This window comes from Kogia breviceps, chromosome 3 (genome assembly GCF_026419965.1).
Source record: "Kogia breviceps isolate mKogBre1 chromosome 3, mKogBre1 haplotype 1, whole genome shotgun sequence".
Lineage (NCBI taxonomy): Eukaryota > Metazoa > Chordata > Mammalia > Artiodactyla > Physeteridae > Kogia > Kogia breviceps.
In genome coordinates, this window is record NC_081312.1 from 87,969,137 (window position 1) to 87,987,899 (window position 18,763).

General features: G+C 37.9%; 1 protein-coding gene across 2 annotated transcripts in view; it reads left to right on the forward strand.

Annotated features, from left to right (window-relative positions):
- GOLM2 (golgi membrane protein 2) overlaps positions 1 to 18,763 on the forward strand; it is a 96,993-nt gene that overhangs the window by 16,853 nt on the left and 61,377 nt on the right. For both annotated transcript variants that reach the window (XM_059059403.2, XM_059059402.2), the window contains exon 2: positions 18,352 to 18,406. In XM_059059403.2, the coding sequence (XP_058915386.1) occupies positions 18,352 to 18,406 (55 nt within the window). The remainder of the gene's footprint in view (positions 1 to 18,351; positions 18,407 to 18,763) is intronic.

The following is an 18,763-nucleotide window of genomic DNA, read 5'->3' on the forward strand; positions in this document are numbered from 1 at the left end:
GAAAGGACAAGCTAGGAAAAGATTTTGGTTGTTGAAGTCATAGGAATGGTCTAGGTTATAGAGTGAGATGATGAATATGTAAGACAGAGCTTTGCAGCATATAAGGGTATAGTAGAGGAGGAGCAGGTTTAAATGAGTGAGAAAGAGTAGCCAGAGAGAGGAAGAAAAAGCTGGATACTGTGGTGGCATGTAGGTCAAGGGAAAGAGTTTTGAGGAAGAGTCACCAATGTTAATTGCTGTAATTATTTACATATGATTGTCTCTCCATAACTAGATTGTGGGCCAAATAGGGCTGTATGTTTTGTTCATCTTTGTATTCCCACAGTCCCTGTCATAATATTGCTTAATAACTGTTTAAGATTCTTGAGGAAGAGTCCATATTTATTAATCTGTATGTGTTTTAAGTACCTGGTTTATACCCAGTTAATAAATAACTGTTGAGTGAATAACCGTATCTGAACATTTATACTGGATCTGTTTTTTCATGTCTTCCAATTTTATGTTGTGAATTTCTTGACTATAAAAATCTAGTTGAAACTTTGTAAACACTTAGCGTATTTGGTACTATGCCCTATGTGTGGACTCAGTAGATATTTGATGATTGATTCAGCAGTTTGCACTGGCTCTTAAACTTACTTTAAAAAAAAAAAATTTTGGGCTGCGTTGGGTCTTCGTTGCTGTACGCGAGCTTTCTCTAGTTGTGGTGAGCAGGGGCTACTCTTCGTTGCAGTGTGTGGGCTTCTCATTGAGGTGGCTTCTCGTTGCAGAGCACGGGCTCTAGGCGCACGGGCTTCAGTAGTTGCAGCACGCAGGCTCAGTAGTTGTGGCACGCAGGCCGTAAAGCGCATGGGCTTCAGTAGTTGTGGCTTGCGGGTTTCAGTAGTTGTGGCTTGCAGGCTCTAGAGTGCAGGCTTAGTAGTTATGATGCATGGGGCTTAGTTGCTCCGTAGCATGTGGGATCTTCCCAGACCAGGGCTTGAACCCGTGTCCCCTGCATTGACAGGCGGATTCTTAACCACTGCGCAACCAGGGAAGCCCCTGCACTGGATCTTAAAGCATGCATAAATATGTGCTGGGGCTACCACAGATATTATCCACATATCTGATTACACTACTTTTCTGGAAGACATAATCAGAATATTCTGATGTAAAGGCACTCATTATCAACTCATTATCTTTCTGGCATACATAGAATGTATCCTTTTTTTGAAACATGATAGTACATCTAGATTAGTATTTTGTTCATTTAGAAACTCAAAAATATTCTCCTGGTTCAATTTAGCATTTATATGAAGAGAAGAAAACCTTAGGATTAGTTAATGGGAGCATAATGAAAAAAATTGAGTTGTCTTATATACTGCGTATCATCAGGGACTTGTTGCATAAACTGGAAACTAACTTAAAATAAATTCACAAAGGGTAAAATGAAATAAGTCCTTTTCCTGATATAGTGCTTTGTGATTTTTCAAAGCACATTATGTGCGTAAGTCATTTATATGGGAAAGTTGAGTATTTACCATGTGCTAGGTGCTAGGGATAGAAAAATAATATTCAATACTAGTCCTCAATAGTGGATATGTAAATCAGCTATACTTCAATTTTAAAAAAAGAATATTAAAAAAATTACTAGTCCTCAAGGAACTTGATCTAATGGGGGAGATACACATAGAGAAATAATTTGTAATGCATGATCAAATGCCACAGTAGAACTGTTTACAAAGGGATTTGAAAGTATTAAAGAACAATTGATTAACTGCTTCAGGAAATCAGGAAAGAAAAGATTCACTGAAGATGAATCCTAATGGATGAAGAGTAGTTCACCAAACTTAGAAAGGGGTAAGGACAGAAGGAACATAAATGAAGCCAGGAAAGCTTGAAAGTATGTTGTACCTTCACAGGTCAAGCAGTTCAATAGGAGAGTGGAATGCAAGGTACATGTTGGTGAGAAGGAAGGGAATTTGTGGCTGCAGATAAAGCTGTTTGGGGCCAGACTCTTTATTACTAATTTTTTTATTGTGGTAAAATTTACATAACATAAAGTTTACTGTTTTAACCATTTTTAAGTTTACAGTTTAGTGGCATTCACAGCATTGTATAATGATCACCACTATCTATTTCCAGAACTTTTTCACCATCCCAAGGAGAAACTCTGTACCCATTAAGCAATAACTGCCTCCCTCTCCCAGCCCCTGGTAACCTGTATTTTACTTTTTGTCTCTGAATTTGTCTATTCTGGATACTTCATATAAATGGAATCATACCACATTTGTCCTTTGTGTGTGGCTTATTGCACTTAGCATAATGTTTTCAAAGTTTATGTATGTTGTAGCATGTATCAGAGCTTCATTCCTCTTTACAATTGAATAACATTCCATTGTATGTATATACCACATTCTGTTTTCCATTCTTCTGTTGATAGACACTTGAATTGTTTTCACCTTTTAGCTATTGTGAATAATACTTCTTTGAACACTGGTGTACAAGTCTGTCTGAATCTCTGTTTTCTGTTCTTTTGGATATATACCTAGGAGTGAAATGCTGGGTCATATGGTAATTCTATGTTTAACTTTTTGAGAAAGCACCAAACTGTTTTCCACAGTGGTTGTACCATTTTACACTCCCACCAGTAATGCACAGGGGTTCCAGTTTCTCCATAGCCTTGTCAACACATGTTATTTTCCATTTTGTTTTTTTTTTTAAATAATAGCCCATCCTGGTGATATCCCATTGGTGGTTTTGATTTGCATTTCTCTAATGACTAATGATGTTTAATTTTTTTCATGTGTTTCTTGGCCATTTTTATCTTCTTTGGAGAAGTCTCTATTCAAGTCCTTTGCTCATTTTTGATGACTTTTCTGTTGAGTTGTAGTTCTTTATGTAGTCTTGATGTTAAATCCTTGTCAGATATATGATTTACAAATATTTTCTCCTTTCTGTGGGTTGTCTTTTCATTCTGTTGATAGTGTCCTTTGATGTACAAAAGTTTTAAATTTTGATAAAGTATAGTTTTATTTTTTTCTTTCGTTGCCTGTGCTTTTTGTGTCATATTTTAAAAACCATTACCAAATCAAAGGTCATGAAGATTTTCCCCTATGTTTTCTTCTAAGAGTTTTATAGTTTTAGCTCTTGAATTTAGGTGGTTTTTTTTGTTGTGTTTTTGTGGTTTTTTGTGGTATGCGGGCCTCTCACTGCTGTGGCCACTCCCGTTGTGGAGCACAGGCTCCAGACGCGCAGGCACAGTGGCCATGGCCCATGGGCCCAGCCGCTCCGCAGCATGTGGGATCCTCCCGGACCGGCGCACAAACCCATATCCCTTGCATCAGCAGGCGGACCCTCAACCACTGCGCTACCCGGGAAGCCTGAATTTCGGTTTTTGATCCATTTGAGTTAATCTTCCTGTATGGTGCAAGGTAAGGGTCCAACTTCATTCTTTTGCATGTGGTTATCTAGTTGTCTCAGCAGCATTTGTTGAAGAGACTCGTCTTTCCCATTAAATGGTCTTAGCATTGAAAAATCAGTTTACCAAGTGATATAAATACACTACCATGTGTGAAATAGCTAGCTAGTGGGAACCTGCTATACAGCACAGGGAGCTCAGCTCGGTACTCTGTGATGATATAGATGGGTGGGATGCGGTGGGGAGGGTTGTCCAAGAGGGAGGGGATATATGTATACATATAGCTGATTCACTTCATTGTACAGCAGAAACTAACACAACATAGTAAAGCAGTTATACTCCAATAAAAAAATAAGTATCTTGCACCATAACAAAAAAAATCAGTTGGCCATATGTGTGGGGGTTTATTTCTGGGCTGTCTACAGTCAGACTCTTAGAATCTTTATATGCTATACTAAGGAGTTTAATTTCACCCTCTTGGCGATGGGGAACAATATAATGAAATTTGTATTTTGAAAATATAATTATGGGCATAGTATGGAGAATAATTATAGAGAAAAGAAATTGAAGTCAAGATCAGTTAGGAAATATGTTACTGCAGAATTTTAGGCAAGAACTATGGGCCTAAATTTAAAACAATGGCAGCAAGAATAGAGAATAATAGATCTGAAGGGCTGGTTATTTTGATATTTACAATGAAATCATAAGGTAGATAGGACTTGCAGTTCCCATTGTATAAATAAAACTAAAGCTTTTAAAAGTGATTTTCCTCTGGTCTCATACCTATTGTTGGAATTAAAACCTAGGTCTTCTGATTTCTTTCTTTTTTTTTTTTTTTTTTTTCTGTGGTACGCGGGCCTCTCACTGTTGTGGCCTCTCCTGTTGCGGAGCACAGGCTCCGGACGTGCAAGCTCAGTGGCCGTGGCTCATGGGCCCAGCCGCTCCGCGGCATGTGGGATCTTCCTGGACCAGGGCACGAACCCATGTCCCCTGCATTGGCAGGTGGACTCTCAACCACTGCACCACCAGGGAAGGCCCCTGGTCTTCTGATTTCTAATCTAGTATTTTTTCCATTGTACCATGGTTACTTTCTCGGAGAATAATAAATGGTGGAGGACAAGAGATCATTTTTGCAACTGGTCATATTTAACATTTTTAATGAATGATTTAGAAAAAGTTCACAGTGTACACATGGTACTGTTGAAGGGGATAAACCACAGAAAGATCATTAACTATGCATTGGGGGGAAAAATTGAAGCTTCAGTGGAAGCATTTAGGAGAAGATAATCCACAGTACTTAATTATAGGATAATTAGCTCTGAGCTATCAAAAAAAGGAAGTGGGGATAAAGTAATATATTGGGAAATTCTGTGAAATTTCCAATATACTACTTTAGACAAAAAGGCTAAGTTTGAGGGACTGCCGTGCTAGGTCCTGGGAACAATAAAGAAGACATTCTACTCTTTTACATAATAATAATAGCTAACATTTATAAAGAACTTACTACGTGCAGGGGGAGGAGGAGATATTGTAAATATTTGTTTGTCTCCGATGAGGCAGATAATATTCTCATTTTACAGATGAGGAAACTGAAATACAGAGAAGTTAAGCTGTACGTCTAAGGTAATAGGGCCAATAAGTCATGGATTCAGAATTCAGACTCAGGTAATTTAACCTTAGAGCTTGTTCTTTTAAGCAATATGCTATTGGGCCTCTGTATAATCACAGTCTTTCCTTACCTGCAAAACTTTGTTCAGTATTGATTACATGATTTAAGTTTTAAGAAAGATCCAGAGAAGAGCAACTAAAATCAAGGGATGAAGGACTTCCAATTAAAAAAATTCTTCGTTGCTGTACACGAGCTTTCTCTAGTTGTGGCAAGCAGGGCCTACTCTTCATTGCAGTGCGCAGGCTTCTCATTGGTGATAGCTTTTATTTATTTTATTTATTTCTTTATTTTGGCCATGCCGCACAGGCTTGTGGGATCTTAGTTCCCTGACCTGGGCCCATGGCAGTGAATGTGCCGAGTCTTAACCAACGGACCACCAGGGAATTCCACGGACTTGGTGATAGCTTGTGCGGCATATGAAGGCATGTAGTTGTAGGCACTAATGGACTGGTGAATAGGATGAGAAGAGGTAAGAGGCAGGAGAACCAAAAGGATGATGATGCCACTGAAAGTAATGGGAAAGTTGACAAGGGTGCTAATTTGTGGAGAAACTCTTTTGATTTTTTTATATTTCAAGTTTCAGGGATTAGTGGATGTGCAAATGGAAATGTCTTATGGGCTGGATATGGCAGGTGGGGGAGGAGACTCTTGCTCTCATACTTTCCAGGTCTGCCTTGCTTTCCCTTCCAAATCTGCCTTGATTTCCCTACCTATCTCTCATTCTCTCCTTCCCTTTCATAGTCCTCCATCTGCATCCTCTTATGTGGCTTAAAATTGATCACTCACTCATCATGCCCTTTGTGGGTCTACTGGAGGCATTGCTCTGTGTCTTTGTCTTTTTACAACCCTAGAGGACTGAGCAGGCACCATCTGAAACATTGGTGGCTTTGGTAGAATGAGAGAGTAGTGAACCGTGCTCCCTATAATTGCTTATGCCTGGAAGCGATTCCTGTCATTTTACTCACATTTCATTGCCCCTCCCTTAACCCAATTTCAGAAGAATGGGGAGGAGCAATCCTACAAAGTGCCTGGGATGAGAGCTAGAAATATTTGCCAACATTAATGACTACCAAAGGCCTTGATTATTAATTCATTGTAACATGAACCTAACATAAGTTTTCAAATCCTTGAAACCGAAAGTTTGTGAACCTCAAACATGCATATTCTTGGGAGAATATATTTAAAACAAAAAAAAGGATTAGAAGTGCCGAACAAACTATACTTGTTTTTCAACTCCACCTAGACTGCTGATCCTTTTCTTCTTCCTTTCCAGTATCCCTGTTCATTCTTTACTTTCCTCTCTATCCAGCTAAGATTCAATGGTCTATTGTTTTAGTTTCTTGCCAATATTCTTTTACATGTCTATTTCAAGTGCAGGTGGAGAAATTCATATAACCAGACTGGTACTTACAGAAATTTATGAGCAGCTACCCCAACTGGGTTTTCATCAGCACCTTACAGATTACATATATCTAGTCAACACACTCATTCCAACAACTTTCAAACTTCTACCCTCCTCAGACCCTGCCTGACTTTAAACTCCTCTTCTCCTTGAGCTCAACAAGTGGTCTTGTTTCCCACTTGACCAAGAATTGAACAGGAACTACTACACTACCAAATCTGCAGGCATACCTACATCTCCACCCATATGTCTTTCCTCCTTGTTAGAATAAAGAAGGGTTCATCCTTTCTCCAGGACCAGCCTCTCCACCTGTTCTCGGGGTCCAATCTCCTCTACCTTTTCAAAGACCTTGTCCTGTTATTAATCCAGTCTACCTCGTATATTCAATCCCGTTATCTATACTTGCTCCTCAGCACTTAAAATATACTTGAGTCTTTCTTCCCCTTCCCAATCACATGTCTTGAACAGAGAATTGTCTTTGTCCACATTTGCATTTTTCTCTCCCTGTTCCTAATTTCTCAGCATCTTTTTACCTAGCACTGTGCTCCTGGCTTCCATCATGCTAGACTCTCCCATTTTTCTTCTCTCAGTTCTTAGTCTCCCTTACTGACTTCTCTCCTATTCATCATTAAGTGTTATAGTTCATATTTTTCTATTTAAGATCCTCTTCTCATTCTACTGTCTTCCTAAGTAATCATAATCACTCAGAAAACTTCACTTAGGCTGATGACTCCAAAATGTGTATCTTTTATCCAGACCTCTCTCCTGTTTCTTGTATATTGCTGTATTTCTAGGCCTTCTACACTGTCTTTCACTTAGTAGGTGTTCGATTAATGCTTTCCTTATGACTGGCTGACAGAACGAATGAATAAACAAACTTTAGTGATTTTTTTGTGACTCTTCGTAACAGACCAAAACCAAATACTTTGTATCCTCAGGCCTAGCACATAGTGCATATTCAGTAAATGCATTATAAATGACTTAACAAAAAAAAATGAGTGAATAAAAAACCTTTGAAGTCGGGGCTTCCCTGGTGGCACAGTGGTTGAGAGTCCGCCTGCCGATGCAGGGGACGCGGGTTCGTGCCCCGGTCCGGGAAGATCCCACATGCCGCGGAGCGGCTGGGCCCGTGAGCCATGGCCGCTGAGCCTGCGTGTCCGGAGCCTGTGCTCTGCAGCGGGAGAGGCCACAGCAGTGAGAGGCCCTCGTACCGCAAAAAAAAAAAAAAAACCTTTGAAGTGATTAATTGTAGCCAACCAAGACCAAAGACCTTGCTTATCTTATTCTCTTTAAAAATGTAACTGGGTATAGCTTAAACTAAAACTTGCTTCAAGAGAGACTAATTCTTTGACAGATCAAGTAAAAGTTGCAAGTATGTTTGGAATGTTGACTGAATTATATGTGTGCAATGTATGAGGAATAAGAAAAAAAGGGTATAGACACCTACTAACTACTGATCTAGTATATGTATGGTGGTCATAAGCACAGACTTTGGTCTGGGACTACTTGGGAGAATATCCAGAATCTACTGTAGGCATATGATATAGAGCACAGTTTCCTCATCTGTGAAATGGAGAGTCCACCTCAGAGGGTGGTTGTGGGGACTAAATGCAATAATATTTGATTAGCACTTAGCACAAGGCCTGGCACAGAATAAGCATTTAATACTTAGTTATTATTAATGATATTCCATTTTGATCCAGCTGGTATAGGTGCCAGCCAGAGACATACTATAGATGAGTAATTGCTAAACATGGCTGCTTATCAGAATCACTTTAGCTTTTTAGAAAAAAAGATTCCTGGACTCATCCCCAGACTGCTGAATCGGACTGGAGTGGGGTTGGGGAGGCAAGGATATATAGTTCTTAAAGCTCCCCAGGTGATTCTGAGCATCAGCCAGGTTTGGCAATTATATTACAGAAAATAGTTTTGTTTCCAGAAATCATCTGAGTATGAGATATAATCAGGAAAAGTGTTTCTAGTGTGGAGAAAAAGGAGCCAGAAATGACATCTCTAAAAAGCCAATTGTATATAATCTTTGGGATCAGTGGTCATAGTTGTGCTGATTGCCTGAGAACAGGTCATAGTGAAAGTGAAGCGTACACAGCTGAGCCATTTTCAAGGTCCCAGAATGAAAAGAAAAGCAGAGCAAGTGAGCTCGTAACAGCTGCCAAACTTAATTCACAGTAGCCATGTGGGATGGGGAAAGCATTAAGAGAGCTTCAGAAAGAGGGGGTAGAAATATAAAGATTAAGTTTTAGGTATTAGAGGAACAAAGATTAGAGGAAAATAGATGAAGTAGCTGAGGGTGAGCTCTAAGAAGTGCTATAGGAAAATATCAGGAGAGGATAATTCTTACTGAAAAAAAGGTAAAGAACACGTGCCTCAGAAGAAGAAGGAAAAAAGAGGTTGCAGGAAGGATCATAAACACATTTTTTTTTTTTTTTTTTTTGCGGTACGCGGGCCTCTCACTGTTGTGGCCTCTCCCGTTGCGGAGAACAGGCTCTGGACGTGCAGGCTCAGCGGCCATGGCTCACGGGTCCAGCCGCTCCGTGGCATGTGGGATCCTCCCGGACCGGGGCACGAACCCGCGTCCCCTGCATCGGCAGGCGGACTCTCAACCACTGCGCCACTAGGGAAGCCCCATAAACACATTTTGAGAGATTAACATGGAAAAGGCCAAAGGAAGCATGGATAATTGGCCTATTATAGATGGACTCCAAATCCCAGAGAAACAAGTATTACAGAAGGAGAGAGGGAAAGTAAAGCCTAACTACAGTAGTGAAGTTGATAACAAAGGGAAATAAATGAGAGTTCAGAAGTATTGAAGGATAATTAGAATTATACAAATAGGGATAAAGTACCACTTCAGGTAGGAGAGCATGTAGTACAAAGAATATGGAACACAGAAGTCTAAGGAGCCATTCAGCAAACACTTATTGAGTGTTTTATTGGGGTCAGGCAGTATGCCAGACACTGGACACAGGGATGAACGAGAGACAGTTTGTGTTCTCATGGAATTCTCATTTCTGATAAACCTTGGGGGTAGGAAAGAGACAAAGTGACATTCTGGTTGAAAATAGGGCTGCATGTGATAAAAGAATGTTTTGCTTTTGAAAGGACTGAATATGAGCTTTCCCCAGTAGACTCTGAAGCCAGTCAAGGCATTTTTAGCATTGCGGGGGTTTGGAGGATATATTCAAATCTGGGTTGGAGTCTATCTGACCATAGATGTAAAATAGGCAAAGAGATGGGGCTGTGTTTGTGAATGTATGTGTGTGTGTGTGTCTGTCTAAACACATCTACCTCTCATCCCCAAAGAAATTTAAAAAGAAAATGATTATTTGGTATCTTTCTTGCATATTGTAAATAAGGATATTATGGGAAAGTCTGAAAGTAACCAAGAAAGGACCTAAGAAGCCAGTGAGAATCCATTTATAAAATAAGGATTAAATAATACTTCTTAGGGTTTATATACTGTTACTTGTCTGGAATATACTTAGAAAGAAAGGAAAGTATAGTCGTCCCTCGGTACTGAAGGGATTGGTTCCAGGAGCCCTTGTGCAGAGATGTATGCTCAAGTTCCTTATATAAAATGGTGGGTGCAGAGGACCATCTGTATTTTATAGCATTGCCAGTTCAACAGAGCATATATGTGGTAAAGTGAAATACCTTTTTTCCAATCATGCAGTAGTGAGAACTCAAATTAATTTCTCAACAGCTCGGAAGTTTTGATAGAGTAATTTAGAACATAAGCAAATTCCTGGTAGGACACAAGGAAATTAAAACTATGAGGAGGAATGATCAGCTTCCTTTTGAAGGAGAGGAGGTGGTGGAAGTATCAAAAGAAATGAAGGATCTCAGAGGGTTACAACCCAAAGAAGTTAAAGAACTAAAGAGACCTATCTGTATGCAGAAATGATTAATGAGAAGCATAAAAGTAAAGAAAAACAGATTGAAGACATTGAAGGAAACCAAGTGGAAGAAGTCTTTAAACAGGTCCAAGATGTTAGAAAACATAAGATTAAAGCCAAAATTAAGTATTGCTTTACATTCTTAGATTTTGCAAAAATACAAGGGAGTGCCATGGTAGGTAAAAACACATTCAGATTGCCTTAAAAGGGTAAAACGGAAAGTTAGAGGAATTCTTTGTCAAACTGTTTTAGGAGCTAGATAAGAATTTTGGGGATTGGGTTGTATATGTGGAGAGAAGAGATATCAGATGGCTGTAATATTGCAGTGCCAAAAAGATGAACAGATAATTTAGTGGCAGACATCTAGATTCTAAAACTGAGCAACATAATAAAATTATTGTAGAAGGAAGAGAACTTCTGGGTTTAATGATCTACCAGAGATCTATGAGCAAATCTGTGGTGCCTCTGTTCAAAGGCATATGGAAGGTAAGATAACCAGCGCAATGAAACTAGTATTAATAGAAAGTGAGAGAAATTGGGAACTGGTACCTGCTGATAATACTGAACACTGAATATAAGATTTTTGTGCAAAGAAATACTGACAAGAATAATAGAGAACATGAGATGCCAAGGAAACAATATGCCATAATGTGGGTCTGAGAAGCTAACTGGAAAATCCTTGCATGGCAAAAGAATGAGGTGGGAAATAAATTCATTCTATTTGGATTAAGAAAGGCTTTTAGACAAGCTGTGATTTTCTCTTTAATACCATGTAAAATATATTGTTCCAGAGCAGCTTTTGAAATGTGAGGACTTTATATATGAGCCATTGGGATCAGCGTCTCCATTCTCAATTAAAAAGATTGAAGAGAAAATTAAAGTGATAAGAATAAAGTAGTACTGCTCATAATATTCTTTACTATTTTTGTAGTCTGTAAATTGAATTCCCTCTCCTCCATTACAGGACTTCCCTGGTGGTCCAGTGGCTAAGACTCCATGCTCCCAATGCAGGCCCGGGTTCAATCCCTGGTTACGGAACTAGATCCCATATGCATGCCGCAACTAACAGTTCGCATGCCATGACTAAAGATCTCGCATGCCGCAACTAAGACCCAGAACAGCCAAAATTAATTAATTAATTAATAATAATAAAAGAAAAAGAATAACATCTCTCTAGCTGTTTTTTTTTTTTTTTAACATCTTTATTGGAGTATAACTGTTTTACAATAGTGTGTTAGTTTTTCCTTTACAACAAAGTGAATCAGTTATACATATACATATGTTCCCATATCTCTTCCCTCTTGCATCACCCTCTCTCCCACCCTCCCTATCCCACCCCTCTAGGTGGTCACAAAGCACAGAGCTGATGTCCCTGTGCTATGCAGCTGCTTCCCACTAGCTATCTAATTTACATTTGGTAGTGTATATATGTCCCTGCCACTCTCTCACTTCGTCACAGCTTACCCTTCCCCCTCCCCATATCCTCAAGTCCATGCTCTAGTAAGTCTGTGTTTTATTCCCGTCCTACCGCTAATCTCTTCATGATATTTTTTTTCCCTTAGAGTCCATATATATGTGTTAGCATACGGTATTTGTTTTTCTCCTTCTGACTTACTTCACTCTGTATGACAGACTCCAGGTCCATCCACCTCATTATAAATAACTCAGTTTCATTTCTTTTTATGGCTGAGTAATATTCCATTGTATATATGTGCCACATCTTCTTTATCTATTCATCTGTTGATGGACACTTAGGTTGCTTCCATGTCCTGGCTATTGTAAATAGAGCTGCAATGAACATTTTGGTACATGACTCTTTTTGAATTATGGTTTTCTCAGGGTATATGCCCAGTAGTGGGATTGCTGGGTCGTATGGTAGTTCTATTTGTAGTTTTTTAAGGAACCTCCATACTGTTCTCCATAGTGGCTGTATCAATTTACATTCCCACCAGCAGTGCAAGAGGGTTCCCTTTTCTCCACACCCTCTCCAGCATTTATTGTTTCTAGAGTTTTTGATGATGGCCAATCTGACCAGTGTGTGATGATATCTCATTGTAGTTTTGATTTGCATTTCTCTAATGATTAATGTTGTTGAGCATTCTTTCATGTGTTTGTTAGCAATCTGTATATCTTCTTTGGAGAAATGTCTATTTAGTTCTTCTGCCCATTTTTGGATTGGGTTGTTTGTTTTTTTTGTTATTGAGCTGCATGAGTTGCTTATAAATTTTGGAGATTAATCCTTTGTCAGTTGCTTCATTTGCAAATATTTTCTCCCATTCTGAGGGCTGTCTTTTGGTCTTGTTTATGGTATTCTTTGCTGTGCAAAAGCTTTTAAGTTTCATTAGGTCCCATTTGTTTATTTTTGTTTTTATTTCCATTTCTCTAGGAGATGGGTCAAAAAGGATCTTGCTGTGATTTATGTCGTAGAGTGTTCTGCCTATGTTTTCCTCTAAGAGTTTGATAGTGTCTGGCCTTACATGTAGGTCTTTAACCCATTTTGAGTTTATTTTTGTGTGTGGTGTTAGGGAGTGTTCTAATTTCATACTTTTACATGTAGCTGTCCAGTTTTCCCAGCACCACTTATTGAAGAGGCTGTCTTTTCTCCACTGTATATCCTTCCCTCTATCAAAGATAAGGTGACCATATGTGTGTGGGTTTATCTCTGGGCTTTCTATCCTGTTCCATTGATCTATATTTCTGTTTTTGTGCCAGTACCATACTGTCTTGATTACTGTAGCTTTGTAGTAGAGTCTGAAGTCAGGAAGCCTAATTCCTCCAACTCCATTTTTCGTTCTCAAGATTGCTTTGGCTATTTGGGGTCTTTTGTGTTTCCATACAAATTGTGAAATTTTTTGTTCTAGTTCTGTAAAAAATGCCAATGGTAATTTGATAGGGATAGCATTGAATCTGTAGATTGCTTTGGGTAGTAGAGTCATTTTCACAACGTTGATTCTTCCAATCCAAGAACATGGTATATTCCTCCACCTATTTGTAACATGTTTAATTTCTTTCATCAGTGTCTTATAGTTTTCTGCATACAAGTCTTTTGTCTCCTTAGGTAGGTTTATTCCTAGATATTTTATTCTTTTTGTTGCAGTGGTAAATGGAAGTATTTTCTTAATTTCACTCTCAGATTTTTCATCATTAGTGTATACGAATGCCAGAGATTTCTCTGCATTAATTTTGTATCCTGCAACTTTACCAAATTCATTGATTAGCTCTAGTAGTTTTCTGGTAGCATCCTTAGGATCCTCTATGTATAGTATCATGTCATCTGCAGTGACAGCTTTACTTCTTCTTTTCCTATTTGGATTCCTTTTATTTCTTTTTCTTCTCTGATTGCTGTGGCTAGAACTTCCAAAACTATGTTCAATAAGAGTGATGAGAGTGGGCAACTTTGTCTTGTTCCTGATCTTAGTGGAAATGGTTTCAGTTTTTCACCATTGAGGACGATGTTGGCTGTGGGTTTGTCATATATGGCCTTTATTATGTTGAGGAAAGTTCCCTGTATGCCTACTTTCTGCAGGGTTTTTATCATAAATGGGTGTTGAATTTTGTCAAAAGCTTTCTCTGCATCTATTGAGATGATCATATGGTTTTTCTCCTTCATCTCTAGCTGTTTCAAAAGTAAATTTAAAATAGAGTACAGAAAGCTAGAAGAGCATCATAAAAATGGATTTAAAAAAAAGTAATGCAAACTTGTTGAAAACAAAAATAAAGGATGGCTATGTTCTTTGGAGGGGCAAAAAATGTAAAATGAAATTGGATCGTGAAAATACACTAATCCCCCCTTATCCTCAGGGAATGCATACCAAGACCCCCAGTTTATACCTGAAACCATGGATAGCACTAAACCCTATATATACTATGTTTTTTACATACATACATACGATAAAGTTTAATTTCTAAACAAGGCACAATAAGCGATTAATAATAATAAAATAGAACAATTATAACAATATACTGTAATCAAAGTTACATGAATGTGGTCTCTCTCTCTCTCAAAATATAATATCTTGTACTTTACTCACCCTTCTTTTGAGGATGTGAGATGATAAAATGCCTATGTGGTGAGATGAAATGAGATGAATGACGTAGCATTAAACTACTATTGACTTTTTTGGTGATAAGTTAGAAGGAGGATCACTTGCTTTGGGTGATCTTGGATCATCGAGCATGGCACTGTGAGTAGTTGGATGTTAGGAGCAGGTGATGTTGATGGTTAGGGATCCCAGGAAGGACGGAGCATGTCACCCCAGATTTCATCACGTTACTCATAACAGCATGCAATTTAAAACTTACGAATTGTTTATTTCTGGAATTTTCATACTGCTGGTAACTGAAACCACAGAAAGCAAAACCACGGATTGGGGTGGGTGGGGGACTACTGGGAAAGAAAATAGACATAGGTTAATTAGAAGTTATTTGAGAGCAGTTCTTAGTAGTCAGCAGATCACATAGCTATTGGTATCAGTTTTTCCTGCTGCCTCTTGCAGCTTTTCATCAGTGATCTCATTCCCATGGCTTTAATTGCCATCCGTATGCAAATAACTCTCAAATCATCTATGCCCAAGCTCTAAACCCATATGTCCAACTTCCTACTAAAGATCTCTTGGGTGTGTCACAAGTGCCTCAAATTCAGTAGGTCCAAATCTGAAAAAGAATCATGTCCCCACTTACCCCTCCCATCCCAAGTCTGTTTCTCCTGTGTTTCCCTATTATGGAGTATTGCAGTCTTACCTTAGTCCCCTTACTCTAGAAATTTAAACATCATCCTTAATGTTTCTTCTTTTACTCCTCTATCTAATCAATCAGTTAGACTATTCATTGTTCCCCTTTAATGTCTCTCACATATATTTATCTCTCTGTTCTCGTTCTATGAGTTTGGACCAGGGATTGGCAAACTTTTTCTATAAAGGGCCAGATAGTAAATACTTTAGGCTTTGCAGTCTATATGATCTTTTTTGCAATCACTGCAGCTCTAAAGCAGCCATAGACAATATGGAAATGAATGGGTGGGGCTATTTCCCATAAAACTTTATTTATAGACACTGAAATTTGAATTTCATATAATTCATGAAATATTCTTTTGGCTTTTCTCTCCAACCATTTAAAAATGTAAAAACCATTCTTTGTTTGCCATCCATACAAAAGCAGGCAGCAGGCTAGATTTGGCTCACAGGCATAATTTGCCCACCCCTGGCTTAAAGGAACATTTTCTCTCACTTGAAAAACAACAGTAGTCCCCCATCCTCCTACTATCTTACCTGGTCTCTCTAGTCTTGTCTCTCTGGTCCATTCATCATACTGAAGCCAGATTGACTTTTTAAAATGCAAATTGTGTTTCATTACGTTGTTTGAAGTCCTTTAAAAGTTGACCATAGCCAGTGGAATGTATCCACATTCCTTGGCAAGACTCTTCGTAATGTGGATCTTGCTTATCTTTCTAGACATATTTCTTGTCATTTCCCCCTAACTCTCCGTTCCAGTTTAAAACTGCTTAGAACTGCTTGCAGTTTCTCTGATGTGCAGTGTTTTTCACTTCTAAGTTTTGACACATGTTTCCTTACCCTCTCCCTACTTCCACCTGGCTAACCACTATTCTTCCTGCTGGACTTATTTCAGTTACCATCTTCTCCAGAAACTTCCTCTCATTCCCCCAAGTCTGGATTTAAATACTTTTACTAAGTTCTGCCATCATGTCTGTAGAATCCAATAATAGCACTTATTTTATTATATTTGCCTGTCTACTTGACTGTGTCTTCTAAATAGTAAACTTGAGTGCCCAGTGTTTATCCATTATTTTATCCCCAATTTCCTATATGGTGCCCCATAGTACCCTCAGCATTTTTATTTTTTGCATTAAAATATTGATATAATTCAAAGACCATGAAACTTGCCCTTTTAAAGTGTGCAATTCAGCAGTTTTTAGTATACTCACCAAGTTGTGCAGCCATCTCCCTATTTAATTCCAGAACATTTTTATCACCCCAAAAAGAAACCCCACGCCCATTAGGAGGTCACCCTTCGTTCCTCCTCCCTTCAGCCCCTGGAAACCACTAATTACTTTTTGTTTCTATGGATTTGCCTAGGCTGGACATTTCATATCAGTGGAAGGGCCCTCCAGTCTTTTTTTCCCCAACCTTCTTAATTATTATGGTTTTCCCTGTATCATCTGCTTTAGCCAAACAGTACTTTGCTGGACTCTTCATGTATGTCTCATGCTTTCTTACCTCTGTACCTTTTCTTATGCCACCTCCTCTATCTGAAATGCTTTCTTCTACTTGTTTAGAGTTTTACCTATCCTTCAATGCCTAATTCGGATAAGACCCCTTCCAAGAAACTTTGCTGATCATATTAGATAGGAATCATCTCTGAAATCCTACAGTAATTATACTAGTTTAGGTGCTACCTTGCCTACTGATTCTTTGAGACTGCTCTCATGTTTTCTAATTGTTTTATACTCTTCCATCCAGTACCTTGGCACAATAAGTTCTTAAAACGTAGTTGGAAATGTCATGGACACTCTGGAAAATAACATGACAGTTTCTTTAAAAACTAAACATAGACTTAACATACAACCCAGCAGTCTCACTCCTGGGCATTTATTCCAGAGAAATAAAAACTAATATTCCTGTAAAAAATCTGTACACAATTTTTCATAGCTGCTGTATTTGTGATAGCCAAAAACTAGAAACCACCAACATGTTCTAAAGTAGTTGAATGCTTAAACAAACTATTATACATTCATATCGGAATACTACTCAGCAATAAAAAGGAATGAATTATTGATGTATACAACTGTGCATTATGCTGATTGAAAAAAATCTCAAAAGGTCACATACTATATGATTCCATTTATATAACATTCTTAAAATGACAAAATTACAGAGTGGAGAACAAATTAGTGCTTACCAGGGATCAGGTATAGTGGGGAACGAGGATAGGTTTGACTATAAAGGATAGCATGAGGGAGATATTTGTGACGATGGAATAGGTCTGTATCTTGATTTTGATGGTGTTTACATGAATCTATACATATGATAAAATGGCATAGAACGATATACATACACATTGTACCAATGTCAGTTTCCTGATTTTGATGTCATATAGTTGTATAAGATGTACCCATCGGGGGAAATTGTGTGAAGGGTATATGGGATTTATCTGTGCTATCTTTGCAATTTCATATGAACCTATAATTATTTCAAGATGAAAAGTTAAATTTTTTTTCTTTAGAGATTGAAGTGGTATTTAGCATAATCATTTTGCCACTCATGGTGCTGCTTTTGATCAGTATGAATCAGTCTACACCTTTCAAAATAATGTTACTCTTAAGGTTGACAAGATAACCTGTTTGTAGTATTTTAGTTGCATTTTACAATTAGGTGAAACCTGTTTAAGCAAGAACTGAGATACAGTAGTTCTTTGATATTCTGGCTATCCAAGGCCTTGTCTTAATTTTTAAATTAAGTGGTAAGCCTTAAACTGAGTCATATTTTGGTAAACTTTTAAGTTCCTGGTGCTCTTGTATACTGGCTCCTAGAGAACAGTGACTACAGCAATGAGTCCTGTGTAGTATCTGTCATCCTGTGGGAGCTTGATAAACATTAATTATTTTTGACTTGACATTAATTGATTCAAACACTTCTTTTCTTAATATAGAGTTGAAAATCTTCTGGTAAGATTTCAAAAAAACATACTATTAAGCAATATTCAACTCAAACTTAAAAACTTTGGAAAATTGTTATACTATATATTAAGTAAAATGAATATCGTGCAAATTTAAAATGAGTATTACAAAATCAGAACTTATTTCTAATTCTTTTTGGAAAGTGGGGTGGTATGCATAACTTAAGGATTTTTCTTTTGTACTTATGATCAAGCTCAAAGTGAATATGAGGGAAAAAAAGTAAATATGAGCAAAACTGCATATTCTTTAGTAAAATGAAAATGATTTTTTTTTCAGGTTAAACTGCAGAACAACATATCATATCAGATGGCAGACATACATCATTTAAAGGGTAAGAAACTTAATTACAGATTAAAGATAAAGGTCACTAAATGTCTAAAATCCTGAAGAATTAAGAAATCCTCAAGTTAAACAGCTAAATGAAATAGAATTTTTGAACAAAGCTCCTCTGATGGCAAGACATTTATCCTTTTGTCTTAAGATATAATGAAAAATTTTTAATGTTGCTTTATATATAATAAGTGCAAGTTAATATTTGAGGTCTGCATTTTAATCTTGTGCTGTAGACAGAGTTCATGCAATGAAATGTTAGAAGAATCCTCAAAGAAAATTGAGGTGTAGCTTCGGAGACTGTCAGATTTCTAGGGAAAAGGTTAGGGATGATTCCTCTGTACTGTGTCCAATCTGC